The 18,544-nt window shown below is 46.5% G+C and overlaps 2 protein-coding genes across 4 annotated transcripts; one reads left to right on the plus strand and one right to left on the minus strand.

Annotated features, from left to right (window-relative positions):
* The first annotated feature begins 390 nt into the window (after positions 1-390).
* LOC147421804 (uncharacterized) lies at positions 391-2,040 on the plus strand. Its single transcript, XM_086503442.1, has 2 exons — positions 391-924; positions 1,700-2,040. The coding sequence occupies exons 1-2, from the start codon at positions 762-764 to the stop codon at positions 1,822-1,824; spliced, it is 288 nt and encodes a 95-aa protein (XP_086359568.1). The 5' UTR covers positions 391-761; the 3' UTR covers positions 1,825-2,040.
* Positions 2,041-2,944: 904 nt separating this feature from the next.
* On the minus strand, positions 2,945-18,450 carry LOC147421805 (uncharacterized). Of its 3 annotated transcripts, none has more exons than XM_086502615.1 (6): positions 18,156-18,450; positions 4,874-4,988; positions 4,432-4,550; positions 4,253-4,323; positions 3,540-3,619; positions 2,945-3,441 (listed from the first exon to the last, which is right to left on the minus strand). In XM_086502615.1, exons 3-6 carry the CDS (start codon positions 4,489-4,491, stop codon positions 3,380-3,382), a joined length of 273 nt encoding a protein of 90 aa, XP_086358741.1. In that variant the 5' UTR covers positions 4,492-4,550; positions 4,874-4,988; positions 18,156-18,450; the 3' UTR covers positions 2,945-3,379. The 3 variants fall into 3 exon arrangements, with proteins under 3 accessions (XP_086358741.1, XP_086358740.1, XP_086358742.1); XM_086502614.1 differs by having other exon boundaries at positions 4,887-4,988; positions 18,156-18,449; XM_086502616.1 differs by lacking the exon at positions 4,874-4,988 and having other exon boundaries at positions 18,156-18,449.
* Between the last annotated feature and the right edge of the window lie 94 nt (positions 18,451-18,544).

The following is an 18,544-nucleotide window of genomic DNA, read 5'->3' on the forward strand; positions in this document are numbered from 1 at the left end:
GTAAGATATGTGGGCAGCGTGGAGGAGCGTGAGGCTTTATTGGACAAAATTGGCTTAGGCCAACCATGTAGTGACCTGATCATAGGTGCTAGCTTTTGGCAAAGCCTCAACTATAGATTGTATGCAAAAATTTACAGAGTTGGAAGAGCATGCAATGTAATTGTAAAGAGAGCAAACAATGGCATATGAAAAGCTTCTAAGATGCTTATTAACCGTAGGATGACGTTCAATATGTGACATAAGATATATGGGCAGCGTGGAGGAGCGTGAGGCTTTATTGAAAAAAGAGAGAGAAGAGGGGGTCAGACAATAAGGCCCATGCCACACATAGGCGCCCGGACAACTTCGCACTTGAGTTGGCTGACTCTCATCTGCTGAGGGGCAAAACAGGCCGGCTTGGACCCACCGTCAGGCCTTACCCATCTCGATGTGCGATGTAGGCGCGATGTGCAACAGTTCGGTTGTCTTTTCCCATTGAGCGTTGAAGTAATCCAGTTGGCCAAACATCTTTCGCTGCAGAGGTTTAGCTAGCCTCTTTTGGGCGCCCATGTGTGACAAAAGGAACGGTGGCTGGCAGCAAGAGAGAGGCTAAATGAAAAGGAAGGGTGGCTGGCAGCAAGAGAGAGGCTCAATGAAAAGGAAGGGTCGGAGTTGTCTGCATGGCAAACTACGTACCAGCTCCCTCTCTCTCTCTCTCTCCGCGTCCAACAATAAATAGAACCTCTCTGCACGGCACCCCCAGCTAATGCCCACAGACATACATGGCGTTCCCAAGCTGGTCAGAAGTTAGCAAGCATCACATCGCCGTGCCTGCAAGACAAATCCCTCTTCTTCTTGCCTTGATTTGTTTATCATTCCTCTTCCTCGGTGCCATTGCGACATCGCAGCCGCATGCTCGATTCCACTCCGTCGACCACACTCTCTGTAAGTGTTTCAATATTACTGCACTCTTTATGCTTCCATGAAAATCAAGTTGGACATTTATAGGCTTTGTATGCTTTATAAATACAAGTAGGACTTCCACTGCCTCCAGATGCAGCACCGCCGCTAGGGTGGCAAGAACAATGAGGTTTTAAACAAAGCCATGAACATATATAGTCAAATTTTAGAAACATGAGCTATGGTATACTTGAATTTTATGCTTTATGATTTGAAGTTGGATCTTGACAGAGTCTTAACATGACTTGTTATCTCCATATGACCATCAGAACTAGCATGGATTCCTAGCTCAACATGCTTCATGAAGATGCACTGGTACAAACAGCAAAAATTCAAATTTGATTTTTTTTATTAAAAACTTGTTTTCCTCCACCATTTCCATAGCATATACCGACGCCCACCATGGTGGCACGGGTGATTTGGCATCAGTGTTCAATGTAACCCCACTACAGAACTCAAAATATCACTTCTTAAATAAAGTATCAGAAGCAATGAATATATGTACTTAAGCAATTTTAGTCTCAACTTTCTTCTCCACATGGAGGTTTTGGATGCAAATTTGTACATAATCCTTTTTTAGCAAAAGAAAAAATGTTGATTATTTTACAGATACTTTATGACAGAGACCTCCATGTATCCAAAAGTGCACAGAATGGTTAATGCTGGTGCACAAAATTTCTTCTTTTGCATTGTAGTGGCTTAAAAATTCATAAATGTGCTCCTATACTGAGATTTTTCTTTTGGGGCCTTTGTTTTGCAGACTTCGACAGTTCAACCGATGCTTCAACTTCTAGCATGACAAGCAGTGGATTGTTTCTCAAGCCTTACCTTCCGTTAGCCTCGATCACGGTTGCTCTTGTTTTTTCCATCTTCTTCTTCTATTGATATGATGGACAAAGATTGAGTTTTACTCATCAAGCCACTTCCTTATCAATACAGATAGAACTTCACTCATTTGTTACCTTCATCACAAGAGTTTTGAATTAATCAGTTGAAAACAATCTTTGTCTAATATCCACAAATTAGGATTGAAAGCTTTTTGGGCTCTCTCTACCATATGCTTTAAACAGAAGACTATCTTGGCCAACTTTCCTTAATCAGTAATTCAATTGATTGCTTTTTAAGACGATCAGTGTGTGGTTTAAATAGCAAGCATTTTAATCTTTCGTGTTTTTTGAATCATTTCTATGCTTTTAGAAGATAGACCATCAACCATTTACCATACTTTATTCAAAAGTAAAAAAACCCAGACATATGGAATACACAGGGCTTAGAAAAGTCTCATTACATGACATCATACTGCAAGTTTTTATCTGTGCTGATATAATGTCTATATTGGTTTGGTGTCGTAAGATTTTTAGTAATTTTGACATATTCGAGATGAGGTTCTCGAAGCCTCATCTTAAGAAGATTGTGGCTTTGAATCTACCAGAGAAATAAATATGAGAAACTATGGTTTTCTTGATACCCTCGAAGAGGTTACCCTATATAAAATCTATATACTACGTGCGTTCAAGGCTTAATTCAAAACTACCTTATTTGTAAGCTTTTCATGAATGAAACCAACCCTTTTCCTATTCAATTTGTGTAAACCCCGAGATAACATGAGGTGGTTTTGAGTGCCTACAAAATAGAACCGACACTCAAACCATATCAGAAATGATCTTATAGAGTTCCATGACATTTCCTCTGATCAGGTGAATTATGCTCAAGGCCTATGGATATCATCAATTGAAAAGAAAAGGAGAACTCAACTTATCGATAATACTGGTCTTCGAAGGAATAGAGGAACCAGCACGAAACTTTACAATTTTTTTGGCCTGCCAAGTTCTACTTTAGAAGAAAACCTGTGAGATTCCTTGTGACCCTTGGCACGAGATGTAACAACTACAGTTTTACATTCACTTTACTTCTTTTGATGAACCCCATAAAACCTCCACACCATCCGCATAATCACAAAAACTTTTCAAATAAGAGACATGACAATGACATAACACACCCATCCTTACAAAATTTTCTCTATCAACATACATTAACATATATCTGTCAATAATTTTTCCTGTATATGTACATGCTTTGAGAAGAGCTTGCAACTCAGCTACTGCTGTCCATATTTTCAAAACCTACTACTTGTAGATTGGCTAAGGCTGTAAACTTTTGCTAAATTAGCTCCAGTAAAAACTTCATTGCAAAATCCAAGCTGCCTATGCACCAAGAAACATGACTGTACAGAGGCTTCATCCGAAGCAGCTAATCTCATTGCAAGGTGACCTCACGCTGTTCCGAATAAATCTTCTCCCTACTTGATGTGCCACCTCTCTGTAACACTCTTCAAGACTATCTGCAACCAGAAAGTATGGAATACTATTGCCTCGACTTCTTTCTGCTTTTAGTCATTCTTCTCCCTAATTGATGTGCCACCCAGCTTTTCCCAAAACATTCAGAAATTGCGGCTTCTCAGAAGTGATTTCATTGGAAATGACGTTTTGAAGTAGACCTCACCTGAAACATATCAGTGTAATAAATAGATCATCAAAAACACCCGTCCCTTTCTTATTAATTCAATTAAGCAGCTACTACATCACATTGAGGCCTCCTACCAGTTTCCTTATTGGCATGCTTTACCCAGCTTTCCAATAAACAGCACTCTATTTCAAAATCAAGCCGCCACAAATCGTCCCTATTACAAACAAGAAACAAGTATCAAGAAAAATTTCTGGTTAAACAGATATATCAACACAGGATGAGCATCCCCAAATCTCCTTGTGAGTTTCTATTCAAAAACACTGCTTCTGCTATCCAGCTAACCAAATGATATTATCTCTGATTCAAATGGGTCAGCTTGTACTTTGTCACAAGGAAAAGGCAACACTCGCGAAATTTACGAGCAAAAGCCAGCACAGATAGACAACATCCACTTTTTCTATAGAACTCAACAATGCATCAACCCACATAAGTGTCTTTTTCAACAACTGAAAACCACAAGCAGTACTCCAGTACCACCGTGCTCCTCACACTTCGTTCATGTTATTCCTGCTAAGAGTTGACGGCCTGATGGGACGATGATGAATATATGGAGTAAGAAAAATAGCAGCAATCTACCAATCATAACAAGCATTTAAAATATCCATCAGCTGCATCTGGTTTCTCCAGCATAAGCAATGCTCATGACGTCAATCCTGCTGTTTCTAAGAACCAGTTGATGTCATGCCGTCCTTGCCTATTGAACCATACATACCCATTGCAAGTTCAAAATGGAAGCCTGTGCAATAATATTTTATGTCATATAGAAAAAGGAGACATATAGACGCACCAAAAACCATTTGGACGGCGATTTGTCTTTAAACCTAAGGCATGTGCCACATAGAAAAAGCCTCCTGCATCCTGAAAACCAGAACAAACATTTCAGAAATCACGTGGGTGTTGATTGGTAATGAAAAGCCATCAGAAAGCATCCTCCTACTCCTACAAAAGAGGACATGAGTGACCAACCTTGATTTTCCGCACAAGATCTGCCCTTCCAACTGCAAACACCTGTTCATGAGTGGGCATGTAGGAGAAGACGACCTTTTGCTAATCTGTACTGCCAGTTCTCGATATTTTCTTTCTTCCTGCAATGAAAGCATCATAAACAAAGTGTCAATCAAAAAGTTGAAAACTTGCATCTCTGATTGCACATCAAACAGTTTTGATACGGCACAGCACACTTGACAAAATTTTGAGCTGAAATCGATGAAGAGAGTAAGCTTCACATAATTATAGGAATCTTTAGTCTGTAGAGTCTAGGCCTTTTGTTACCCAGCAAGACTGAACTACAGACACTTAGACGAAAACAAACTATAGTGTGCACAATTTGTGGGCAAGTAAACATTGATTTCTGCAAATCCTCATTTCTAGAAAGGTCAACAAGATAATCACATGAAACAATACATACCAATAAACCTTACCTCCAAGAAATTGGCATATCGTTTGCAAAAGAGCTGTATTGCAGGCTATAACTTTGCAATTGCCTCAGGTCTTGCAGCCAACTTGAGAAGCCCATTAGGAGGCTGAAGCACAGAAAAACTCTCTCTCTCTCTCTCTCTCTCTCTCTCTCTCTCTCTCTCTCTTCCATTGCTTGTTCAGAGAGGGTTTTGGACCACTCTCAAGAGTCATGGGATACGAAGATCAGAGATGTCTAGGTTTGTTCTTGCTCGAGCTGCGCAGACACAGAGATAGCCTGATGAAGGGCGAGGCTAGCCAGTCTCAAAGACGGATCACAGACTTCTTCAGAGCAGACACGGGACAGCCGCAAGAGCCACTCCCACAGCAGAGCTCCCCCCCGTCTCACACCAGAGGCACACTGATTGACCGAGCGATTGAATTGGGGAAATCCAGGCGCCCGCGACTGCGAAGAACTACACAGCATCGACGGAGGCTACGACAGAAAATTCGGAGCACGCTGGCCAGGCATACACGACGCCCAGTCAGACTTCTAACCATGGAGGAAATTGATGAGATTCGCCAACGACCGATGCTAGATCTCTTGTGATTCAGCTATCCCAACAAGCCGCCCATTATTCTGCTTAGTTTTTGCTTGACTCGCATCGACCAACTTAGGACCCCATAGTATATATCTTTGTTTTGTACTGTTGTTAGGTTATTTTGTTACTCTGACTTTGTATCAGATCCACCACTTTGTAACTTTCGGGTCTCATAGGTCATTGTGGCCTTTTGAAGACGTTAATATAACATTTCATTTCTCTCTCTCTCTCTCTCTCTCTCTCTCTCTCTCTCTCTCTCTCTCTCTCTCTCTCTCTCTCTCTCTAACCGCCTAAGATGAGGAGATTGCATTACTCAAGAAGAAGCTTGCAGAGGTGCGATCACGAAACACACCGAAATGGCGACTTCCTAGGTGGATGTTATTACAAAGACTCAACAGAAAGCGGACAAGGCCGAGAGATGGATCGAGGTTGCCAAGAAAGGAGAAGGCAACGAAACAACCCCCACACCCACCATCATTAACTTGACACTGGAAGAGGAGCAAAGGAGATGGGTGTGTGCCTTGCATGTGAGAATTTGTGGTCTCAAAGACAAAGATAATGTGGATGAAAAGGTAAAAGAACTCATGGCTATGATGGGGGTTAATGAGCCGATGCATACGAGAGCTTGGAGAGTGGGCAATAAGAAAAGTGGAAGCAATGGGGAAACCTCGAAGAAAAGGGCCCCTTATCCTTCGTTTGCCCTCCATAGAAGCGAAGGACTTTTTGAAGAAGAGACCAACTCTTAAGAAGACGGGCATCTTTCTTGGAAACGACCTCACGCTCTCGCAAATTGCTCATATGCAGGAGGTAATGTCGGATATTAGAGCGGCAAGGGAAAAAGGTAAGATTGCTTTTTACCAAGATGAAAGGGTGGTGATATTGGAGCAACGCTCCGCATGATGGTGCGAGACCTATGGGACCACGCTGAAGATGGCAACATGGAGCTGTAATGGGTTACTTCGTCTTGATGTAGGGGCATTTGAGGACAACTTTGTGACATACCCCCCTCTTGAAAGAATTGTAATTGCCTTTGATTGTGCCTGCAAAATCAGACATAAGCCAAAAACCAGTTCAGTAGACACTGACGCACTAGATGACACAAATCTAGCACTTGCACAAAGACGACAGTCACTGAACATTCAAATCAAATCACATAAAGTCCATTGAGATCTTGGACCATGATCCCTCTACAACAAGTTTAGCAATCGCATCTAGATTCACATTGGATCTCATTGATGTTGGATTGACTGATTCTGATTGTTGTCATGTCCATCTCATATGGAATCTCAAGACCGAAATGCTGCAGTCATTCGTCTTTCAAACATGCACTAAGACACGACTCACATGAGAGAGCACACGTAAATCAGAATCATTTCACGAACTCCCACGTCGAAGTACTCTCATAAAGTCATCCAATAGAATACTGTCAACCCTATGGGCAGTTTCATTAACTAATAGAAGGATCTTTTTCTCGGAAAAAAAAGAATACTATCAGCCCATCTGTATCCCTGAAATCCAAAGGAAGATCAGTGACTTTATTCCATCTAGGTAACCTGTGACAAAGGAGCGGAGTGACTCTCCTCTTGTGCAGTCCCGTCAGCACCAGATTCAACCCTGTTGATCCACGGGATCTCTCGAAATAGTCGAAGCTAGACCGAAAGCCTCAAAGGAAAGTTCCCATATCTGAGGAGTATCTCGTAGGTCCTCCTCCTCCATCCACTTCACATCCAATGCCAAATAGTTCTTGAATTTCAAAAAGCCGCTCCTTTCCCTTTCGTTTCCTGAAGCGTGCCTTCGCAACCAATAAGAGCACCCATCTTCCTTTGCCTGCAAGTCGCGTCGATCCTTGTCGGTTGCCTTCTTATGCCGTACTTGAGACTTCTCAAGAACCTCGTGCACCTTGGCAAAAGCAGTATCCAGATCTAGATCATACTGATTTGCTCAAAAATCTTATCCTGGGTTTAGGCAATTCAGTTGATTCCCTTTTCGTTTCTTTCCTTGTGCCTTGGGACCTATGGGTAGCTTCGCTAGCTTCCCCTGTCCATTGGTATGTCAGTCTCAATCATCGGAACGCTGAGATGCACTATCATCTAATCCCCTTTCTTCGGAATCCTCTGATGAACTTGCATCTGGTTCCCTTAGTTCGTTGGAACCTTCAGATATGCTACCATCCGATTCTCCAGAATCCTATGATGAGCTGTCATCCGGTTCCCCTAATTCATTCTTTTCACTAGCACTCTTGCCCGGTTGAGGTGGATGCTATCCTGTCCATCGGATAAGTCAATGAGCCGGCATTCATTCCAAGTCGTTGCTTAGCATGTTCCATAAGTCTCTGAATAGAGTCAGACTTTTGGTTTAGACAATAGTCTCAAATCTCTTTTAGCAAACCACAGCAAAACCGCTCAATCTGATCTCTCAAAGTAATCTTCCGAAACGAAGACACTAGCAAATAAGTATCCCAAAACCTCTGGCAGTAATCATCCAATGTATCTTTCTTAGTCATTCTCAAGTGATGCCAAGCCATGATGACATTTCTTTCCTATTCATCTGATATCCAAGTTGATGTGAAAATTTTCTTGAATTTTGCCTACGTTGCAGGTGCTTGTCTGCGTAACAACAGAGTAGACAACCATGTCTGTGCAGTTCCTTTCAAGTTAGATGCCACCTTTGTACCTTGGAGTGTTCTGTAAACCAATCTCCCGAGAAGGCGACGTCAAACGGCTTGATGGGTGCCCTGGTAGCCTGAAACGTCTCGAACCTGACGGCTTGACGCCCTTCCTTGAACTCCTTGTTCTTCTTGCTCATCTCGTCACTGTCAGAAAGGACGAACTCTCCTCCTCTGAACTGCTAGATGGCCTTCCATGCTTCTAGACTTTCTCAAAAATCTACTTTTTTTTCTTTTTCTCCGCTTCAAAAATCTTATCTTTGGTGCTCAGAAATGATGGGACCTTCTTAGCACCCTCGACTACCTCAAATGACGCCTTCTGCCAGCCAAAGAAAGTCGTGCTGAGCTCCAATGTAACAACTTTCTCCCGATAGACAGGAGAAGGGGAGCAATCTGCTGCTCGGGAGACAAGTCCAAACCAACCTGACATCCCAAGTACCGAACTGCAGTCCTTGGGGGAATCCACCTAAAACCCTCTCTTGGCATCCAATTGGGTACAGGAGCACTACCAACCGAGAAAGCCAATGTCTTTCTCCAGTTGATCAGTGCACCCGATGCACAACAGAAGGTCTCCAGAGCCTGCTGAAGGTTGGCCTCCTGGCCCTCTAGGTACAAGGCTAAGTCGTCGGCAAACTCAGCGTCCAGAAGCTCATCTCCCCAAATAGGGAGTGCTAAGCTCCGTAGACCAACCTGCTACGACACCAAAAACCTGCTCATCGCCTCCGCATAGAACAGAAAGAGGAAGGGGGCAAGAGGACAGCCCTCTCTGACCGAACGTGTGAGCATGAAGCGATCACCTCTACCTCCTGCCAAAAGTACCTGACTGTGAACCTGTCTGTACAAAGCTGACACCCCTCTGATCCAAGCATCTGAGAAGCCCATCTTGCGTAGAGTGCCCTCTAGAAAGTCCCAGTCAACTCTGTCGTATGCCTTCTCAAAATCGAGAAGAAGAATCACTAGGTACTCACCACGGAGCCGTGCCAGGGCAGACCTCCCAAAAAGTAAAGATATTGTCAAGGATACTACGCTCCTTGACAAAACCTGTCTAAGTCCCATGTATAAGGCTCTCTAGAAGTGGCTGAATCCTCAAACTCAGAGCCTTGGCAAGAATTTTGTAAGCTGAGTTGAGGATGGTGATGGGGTGCCACTGTCAAATCTCATCCAAGGAGCCACCCTCCTTGGGAATGAGGTAGATCAGGCCCTCACTCATGTTGTCAGGCATCACCCCTGTGTGCAAAATGTACTGAAATGCGCTACAGAGATCTGGGCCAAGCAGGTCCCAGTACTCCAAGAAAAAACTGGGAGTCAGCCCATCCTCACCCGGACAGCTACCACGGAGGAGGGCCCTAAGAGCTGTGTGCAGCTCAAGCCTCTGACGCATCTCCTCAGTCACAAGACAAGGCATCGGTGCCCAAACTTGCTCCCTGCATGCATCCTGACGCTCTGATTGGGGCTCTGCAGACAGTAACTCACGGTAAAAGTCAGTAGCAACTGCATGCATATCCTCGGGCTCAGAAGCAACTGACCCGTCGGGCCTCCTCAGACCTTGGCATGCGAATGCCGAGGCCCCACTGTCTCAAAGAAAGCACCCGTCACTTTGTCGCCCACCTGGGTCCACTAAGCTACCTGTCGGTGGAAAGCAAACTCATGTCAACTCTCCTCTGTGCTAACAAGCCCCTGACGAGCCTGTTGTAGCTGCTCCTCCAACCAAGGACTGTTTGGATGCTGCTCCTGCATCCTCTGTAGCGAAGCAATGCCCCGTCTGAGATGTTGCTCCTCTCTCGCTGCAGCCTGGCGAGCCTGAGACTCCTGGAGAAAAAAACGGCTGATCTGCGCTAGGCCTGAGGCCACTCTGTCAGCAGTAGAGTCATGCATGTCTAAGCTCTCTGTCCAAAGAGCCTCTACCCGCTCTCTGAGTGCTGAGTCCAACAAGATCCTCTCTGGGATGCGAAGCATCATGCTCCCACTCCTCTGCCTGTCTGCCACTGTGAGAATCACTGGTACATGGTCCGAGAAGGAAGTCCCTGCAAGAATGCCCACTGACCCTCCCAAGTCACTGAAGTGGTCACTAGTGTAGAAGCGATCTATCCGCGATAGATTCACTCCTCCCACTCTGCGGTCCGAACGCGAGAAGGCAAGGGTGTCGGGGGCCTCACAAAGCCAGAGTGCTGCCAAACATCCGAGACCCTCAAAGTCATACAAAACCTCTCCCAAGCTGCCAGCTCAACTCCATGCACCGTAGCATGGCTACCACCAATCCTGTCAGAAGAGTCCTCCAATATGTTGAAGTCCCCTCCTATGCACCAGTGTTCTGCTTGCGGCGGCAAAGACTCAACTATCTGTGACCAAAACTCTGCTCGAGCACTCGCCATATTGGGCGCATAGATGTTCAGGAAGCTCACTAGGCAACCCTGAACTTGCATAGTAATCCACTGAGCCCTGCCTGGCACAATAATCCCTCTGCCCACAATGGCCTGCTGCAAAGAGTCCGCAATAATCATACATACCCCACCCTGGATGCCTCTAGGTCCAAATGCAGCTGACCAAAAAGTGTCATATCATCCACGCAAGAGCTGACCACAACGTCTAATGAGGCTCTCACACAGATGGTTCTCCTGAAGCATTAGGAGATCAATCTCTCCTCCCACAAGGCAGCGCTGAAGCTCCTGACGCAGTCTGCCCCGCTGACCAGAGTTACCGAGAAACGCCCCCTAGCCCCCGTTCCGGCGTTCCGGCGTTCCGGGGGGCAGTTCCCTTCCCGAACGTTCCGAGACGTCTTGGAACGTTTGACGTTCCGGGTGGCCAGTGCAAACCGGAACGGCCGTTCCGTAACGTTCCGGAACGCCCCCGGAACATTCCGGAATGCCCCTGGAACGGCCAACGGCTACAAACAAATTTGGCAAAAATTGAAAAAATTGAAGTAAATGTTTGGGCTTTGTTTTGAAGTGTGCAAGGCCTCAAGGACTCATAAAATGCACCCCCCTCCCCCTTTCTCTCCACAAGCTAATCCTCAAGGCTCAAGCTCTCTCCCTCTCACACTCTCAAGATCTCTCCCTCTCAAGACTCACTCTCTCAAGGCTCAAGGCTTCACGCCTTCAAGCTCTCTTCCTCTCCCTCCCACTCTCTCAAATCTCTCCCTCTCCCTCTCCCTCTCACTCTCTCGAGTCTCTCTCTCTCTCTCTCTCTCTCTCTCTCTCTCTCACATCATCATCTAGTCATAGCAAGGTTGAATGGTCTTCAAAACGAGTTTTTTGTGAGTATTAGAGTCAAAGCACTCTAATACTCCTTGTATTTAAACACAAGGAGCTAAAAATGCACTATTTGGGTGTTTTTTATACCTCCCGTTCCGCGCCGTTCCCGTTCCGGACCCCTAGCCGTTCCCCCGTTCCGCAGGGATCCCATCGCCGTTCCCGTTCCGCGTTCCGGGTAACCATGCCGCTGACGCTGAAATTGGGGCCCACCTAGTCCCTGCACGTTCCATGAGACGATCCTCATGGGGAGCGAGAGAGAACAGATGCTGCCACAGCAGCTAGACGGGCTATCTTTGAGGCTGGCTTGGATGGGGAGTAATTCGCATCCGAACGTCCTCTAGATAGGCGTGACTGCATCGAGTGCCTGGCCCAAGCCCAAGCAGAGCGAGCCGTACGTAAAGCAACCTCCTCTGTCCAAGAGTCCTCGTGAATGTATACATAGCATGGCAAGCATTGTGTATCGGCAAAGAAGTAAACCACAATGTGTCTACATCCTGCTGAATCTGGAGGTGTCACAGCAAACTTGGCCAATGGCCACAGAGTCTGAAGCATGTCTGTCACTCCTAATTCTCCCATGTGGTGAGAGAACTCTAGGATCTGTGTGTGTAACCATCCCAACACTGAGTCGAGAGTCCACTCAGTCTGGTCCCTGCCGCAGAGAGGAAAGGAAAAGCTAACTGCTGAGTCCAAGGCCTCTGTCCCCCTAGCTGCAAGGAGCAAAACATGGACCCTGAAGCAAGCTGCCTCAAGGTTGGCTGAGGGGTCGCCGAGAAAACAAGTGAAGTCGTAGTCGAAGAAATCCCATCGGCACCGGATGTCAATGCTCGTCAGACCTCGAGGGATATCTGCAAGGGGAGACGTTTGGACCTGTAGAGGGGGCCGCAAGAAGGGCTGACCCTCTCTCACCAAGCGACTCGAGGCAAAGGTGCTGCCAAGAGATCTCCTAGCAGCCGGAGAAGGCCCTGAAGGCCCTGCCCCCTGGGGCAACTATGAAACTGGAAAGGAAGGGGGGGGAGAAGGAGAGGGGGGAGCGGTGGAGAAGAGGGGCAGGGGGGAGGGAGCGGTGGTAGGTAGAGGGACAGGAGGAAGAGGCGGCGGAGCAAGGGGCGGGGGGGGGGGGGAGGATGAGGAGGAGGGAGGGAACTCTGGTGGGGGGGGGGGGGGGGGGGGGGGGAGGGGTGTCGAGGGTGAGGTTGGGGTGGGGGCTGGAGTAGGGACCTCATCCTGCTCAAGAGGACCAAACTAGATCCCCATGGGAACCCACTGCTGCTGAGTAGGCACCTGGGGACCACTCTGGGTGCTAGGCTGTCGCTGTGGCCCCTGTCGTTGTCGACCACGGACCTGCTGCCATCCCTCCTCCGCTGGAGCCCCAGGCTCAGAGGGTGACTCTGCATGTGTGCGCTGTGCCTCTGTCTGTGGCTGCTGGCCAGCCCTTGCAGGCTGGGGCTGAGGCTGAGGCTATGGTGTTGGTCGAGGCCTCCTCCGTGGACAGTAGATGGCCCATCTGTCGACAAATGAAGCATTGGTTCGGGAGGCCCGAATACTCCACACTCTGTCTAAACCAACCCCCACTCACCCGAGGTAGAAGAATAACCTTCGGGAGCGTGTGAGTGTCTCTGACCAAAATACGAACTAGGGAATGCCAACCGCCTTGGCAGCTACTGAGGCTGCCGTGCGAGGTGTCTCAAGTACTCCCTCCTCAAACCCGGAAAGCAGACGGAGATGGGAATGTCTGCTTCCTCTACTAGAACATCCGAAGTAGGATCAAAACCATGTCTCCACTGTCCATAGTGGGCTCGTGCTGCTCGGATGGTCAATGGACTCATGGCGATGACCTTGGACGCCATCTCGGAGGTCTCAAACTCGATCTGATAGTAACCTCGTCCGAGTATCTGTACGTCCAAGATCTTGCCCACCTCTGCGAGAAGGCGAGCCTGGAGAAGGTCACGCAGCTCTCCTCTGCTAGGTCGGGTGCCGAGGATCTTGCAAATGACAGAAGTCGCCTGCAAGCGCTCTACCTCTGCGGCTAGACTCGCTTGCTCTGTCAGCGAAAGAGCAAGTCGAATGGTCGGCTCAGCGGCGTCGGGCAAGGGGACTTCTGATGACTCCCTCTGTGGCGAAGCTGGAGCCTCCATCTGTGTCTACTGCTGGGGCGAAGAAGCGAGCGGTGAAGAAAATCTGCAACCGAGTATGCTGAGCACTATCAGAAGAAAAAGTGCTGCAGAGCCAAGTACAGAAGACCTTCGGGGACGACGAGGACCGGGGGGGGGGGGGATAAAGCGGCGAGCGAGAGTTCAAGAGGCTTTGGGGGGGGGGGGGGGGGTAGCGAACGGGCTGTGGGGCAGCGTGGGGCGAGGACGGCAGGCAGTAGCACGCAAGGGGCGCGGGTTGGGCTGGGCAGCGCGAAGGCGTGAGGCAGCGCGAGGGCGAGGAAGGCAGCGCAAGGGCGAGGGAGGTAGCGCGAGGGCGAGGGGGGGGGGGGGGGGCGAGCTCGATTTTCTTTTAGCTCGTTTGACTCAATTTGGCAACATAACAACGCCGAATCCCCTGTCGGTAAAAAGTACTTGTCTAGGACGGATTCCCTTGCAATTTAGAAGCTTTCTGATGAGCTGTAACAGAATTTCAACGCGCTGAAATTCCCTATTTTGTCACTGCCAAGTGCCAAAGCCATGTCTAAGCATGCCAAGGCCTTCCCGAGGCTCCCTTGGTGTTCTCTCGCAATTTAGGTGCGAAACCCTAAACCTGCAGAAAACACAGCAGGCTGTAATTCTCTGTTTGAATCGTTTTTAGCGGAGCAAACACGTATACGTGTGTCCCAAGGGCTCCCGCACGCAATGGGACAGTCCCCTTGTGATTTGGATGAGTTTTCATGAGAGAAAACTCTCCGTTTCTTCGAGATGGAATTGTGTGTACTTGTGGGGGATTAGAAGTTAGCTAATTTGATACCTGTTCAAAAGGCTCTTGCCTTGGCAAACACTCATAAAACCCTCAGAAATATACATAGTCAACTGAGTAGCCCAACTAGTGGGGCATTACCATATGTGCAAAGGGGAGAGAGAGATGCTTAAGAGCAAATCATCATGCTACATGAAACAAAGGAGAAGGCAAGCTTTCCATTAAAGCTGTGATCCTGCACCCACTCACACACTTTGTAGGTCACTTATGAAAAAGTTTCAGCCTCCGCTTCAATTTTGGGCGCCCCCTCTTGGGATGAGAGCCTCTTGAAGTGTGTGTTGACTTGCAAGTTGCTCTCCTACTGCCATGCGTCCAGTTTGTCTCTTTTGAGTTAATTCCCTAGTTCCCACCAACTTATAAATTGTGACTTTCCGAGTGGCCCAAATTCCATTTGGCACACAGGCTTCGATACTCATCAGAATTTAGTGCTAACTGACACGACTAGTCCCAGATTGAGCAACCTAGATTCCCAATGTGAGAAACCCGTTCGGCCGCAGCCATTTCACATTGGCCATGCAATGTCCACTTGCACCTTTTCAAGGGTTCCGAAAAAAACAAGTAAAAATAAAATAAATAAAAATATGAAGTACATATTTAAAGAAGGCAACAAGAAAAATACACCTCCTGGTGACACATGCCATGTAATAGGAAAATCCATGAGACAAACAGTTTCGCCATATAATCGGGCTTAACTATCTTCTTTACCGGAATGAAGTGGGCCTCAAAGGTTGTGTAACACACAACATCGTTTTCCGCATCAAATAGTTGTCCCGTATGGAATAGCTTGCAGCTGTCTCTCCACTCTGTATCCAGTGAAAGATATCTGCAAAATCGGGATCTGTGGCGTACTAATCTACCATATCCTCGAAGCTTCAATGATGTATCGTAGAAATAGCCAGAACCAAGGGCTTTCTAGACAGCTCATCTACCACTAAATTCTTTTGTCCCTAAACATGGACTATCTGGAAACTGTGACAGGATGTTAGCCCACCTCATCTGCTTTTCCAAAGCTAATTCTGCGACAAGAAGTAGCGTAAACTCTGATGGTCTGTGAAGTCAATAAAGTAGGCTCCGAGTAGATACTGTCGCCACTACGTAAGAGCATGGATAACTACCAACAGCTCTTTCTCGTAAATCTGTGCAACCAATTCAAGACATGAAAACATCCTGCTCTCGTAAGCAATGAGATGACCTTCTTGCATCAAGACTGCTCCCAGACTGCGACCACGTGCAACACAGTAAACATCAAAGGGCTTTTGCAAGTCTGGAAAAGCCAACACTCGTCCAATTGTCAACTTTTTCTTGAGAGTCTGACAGGCTGCAATCTCTAATGGTCCCCACGTAAAAGGAACCCCTTTTTGAATCAACACATGCAAAGGAGAAGCTATCTCTGCAAATTTTCGAATGAACCACTGAAAATAGAAGCAGAAGAAACTCAAAAAGCTTCGAACTTCATGAGCATTCTTCAAATTGGGTCAATCACAAATGGTCTCAACTTTGGCCAGGTCCATTTTTACACCTTCTATTGAGACGATGTGTCCCCAAAAGTGTATCTTGCACAAGAAAAAAAATTCGCTCTTTTGCACATTTACAACCAATTTATATTGCGGCAGTGTTTGGAAAACTTGTAGCAGATGGTGTTTGTGCTCTACCTCACTCTTGGAGAAGACGAGGATGTCGTCAACTTTGGCCAGGTCCATTTTTACACCTTCTACTGAGACGATGTGTCCCCAAAAGTGTATCTCGCACAAGAAAAAAAATTCGCTCTTTTGCACATTTACAACCAATTTATATTGCGGCAGTGTTTGGAAAACTTGTAGCAGATGGTGTTTGTGCTCTACCTCACTCTTGGAGAAGACGAGGATGTCATCACTGAAAGTGCCCACAAATGCTCGGTACTCTCTCAAAATCCTATCCATCATGCGATTGAATGTAGCCGGAGCATTCGTATGGACAAATGGCATCACCAAATATTTATACAAACACAAAAGTCATCTTGAAAGCTATCTTGTAGACGTCTCCAAGAGCAATTTGGATCTGATAATAACCACTCTTCAGATCACTCTTCGGCAAGTAGAACCCTGAAGTCTGTCAAGTATATCATCGATCCTCGAAATGGGGGATCTGTTCTGCTTTATCACTTCTTCATTTTGGGCTCAACTAGGTAGGTAAGATAGTCGGTTTGGTGGTGTACTATCGAGAATCCAATCGTATGATCTTTCGGACGAGCAGGGGTAACTCTCATGATAAGCCTTTAGGGAAAACAGTCAACCTTAGCTTGTAGAAATTATTGTCATTCCTTTTCGAGGTCAGATATATTTGACCTTTAATCGTAATTCAGTTCTCTTTAGAAAATCGAGTAAACAAAAAGATTGGATTTCATTAATCTGAAAACAGTCAAAGCCGCTACCAGTGGGACAGACTCGCTCTTCAGTACAATCACTTTGCCCTTCTCATTCTTCAAAATGGCTTTTTTTGCCTTATAATTGACCATGGTGCTGTTCTTGGGGAACCAAGGGATTCCTCAGAGGACGTCACTCCCTTCCAAAGGCATGATGTAAAAGTCCTCCAGCCCTAAATACCCCTGACAATGCAAACGTAGTTTGCAAATGACAGGTGTAATGGAAACATCCCATCTGGGTGCCTCTAGAACAGCCTCGGCTGGTGGCCCCATTTCCTATGGCGTAATTCCATGTCAAGCCGCCAATTCGATTGAAATGAAGTTGGCATTGGCTTCTCCATCAAAGAAGGTAAGGGCTTCCTAGTCTCGCACGTTGCCCCATGCCTTGCAAAGTTTCGTACTTTCGTCCATCTGAGGTCGGTCCTCACAAAGTCTGGTATCAATCCTGCTTTCGTCTTTCCTTTTCTTCCACGCTCTTCGGCTGCCTTGGACATCCCTGGCTAGTCTTCCGGTGGTCCTTTGATTCTTCTTTTTAAGAATTCTATCCAGCTCTTTCTGTATTTCTGTGAGTACAGGCTTCGCTTTTTTGCACTCGTTTGTCCTTTCAGCTTTCCTACCGACCTGAGAGGAGAATCAATGGCCTCTCGCCATCTCGAGTAAATCTCATCGATCAAGTAATCCTTCAAGTGTTTCGCAAATCTTGGGTCTCTGGAGTACTAGATCAATCTTTTCACACATGTGTCAACTGCAAAGTTGACGTTTGTACTCTACTCTTGCAAACTTTTCTGCCAAGAATTTGTCCAAATCTTCATTCTTTTCTTTGATTCCCGCGCTGGATTTCAATATTTCTCTATTTGTCCACCGAGAGGTGTTCTCTCTGTCAGATTCTCCACAAAAAGACATGTATACTCTTGGGTTTTTTATGACTTACGTCCTTTAAGACAGAGCGATGAAGACGGGAGCGCGCCCGATGCGCGATGTACGAAGGGTGGGAGAGGCTAATAAGTCTGGGGTCAGGACACGAAGATTCTTTCAAAGAAAAACTATGTGTGCTATAAAAAGGATCGGATCCTCCATATAAGAAGAATCTTAATGAGCTCTGATACCATTGTAACAGGCTTGGACATCCCAAGAGATAAATCAATAGCAACACACGAGCGTCCAGATGCTTTGCAAAGTGAGGCCCCAGATGTGACATCTCAACTCTAGGAATCCATCAAAAATGAATACAATCTCTGCCAACAAGCTGCTTCGCTTCAAAATTTCAAGAAGGAGCAACCCAAACAGTGCTCGTTCCATCATGCCTTAGTAAATACCGGAGCTCGAGTTCATAGAGATGTGCAAAGCATAAAGTGACAATAGCTCTCTCTCTCTCTCTCTCTCTCTCTCTCTCTCTCTCTCTCACACAGTGAAAGGCTTACCCAATGTGACTGGCGAGGTGTTGCTAAAGCAAGCTCACGAAGTTTGCGTATAAAATCGTAAGAGGGAGGTCGGTTCGGTGAAAGCCGAGAAGGAGGGCCTGCGAAGAATTAACGAGGAGCACGGTTCCTGTTGTTGATGATACTATGAAGCAAGTGGAAGGAGTAGCAAAGCTGGGAATGAGAAGAAGCAGCGCCTGAAGGGAGACCGGTAGCTATCTTGGTTTCAAGGAAGAGGTCCGCAGCCAATATGTGCTTCTCGACTCTGCTTGCAGTGCTTGCCAACGGCAATAATTTTCTTTTTTTACGTGATATTTGTTTGTTCCTTTAAAATCTTCGGATAAAATGGTAAGGTTCTAAGAAAGACCCCAGTCACGCTCTGTCCAAGAAAG

The sequence above is a fragment of the Adiantum capillus-veneris genome, chromosome 27 (genome assembly GCF_014529385.1).
Source record: "Adiantum capillus-veneris isolate H3 chromosome 27, ASM1452938v2, whole genome shotgun sequence".
Lineage (NCBI taxonomy): Eukaryota > Viridiplantae > Streptophyta > Polypodiopsida > Polypodiales > Pteridaceae > Adiantum > Adiantum capillus-veneris.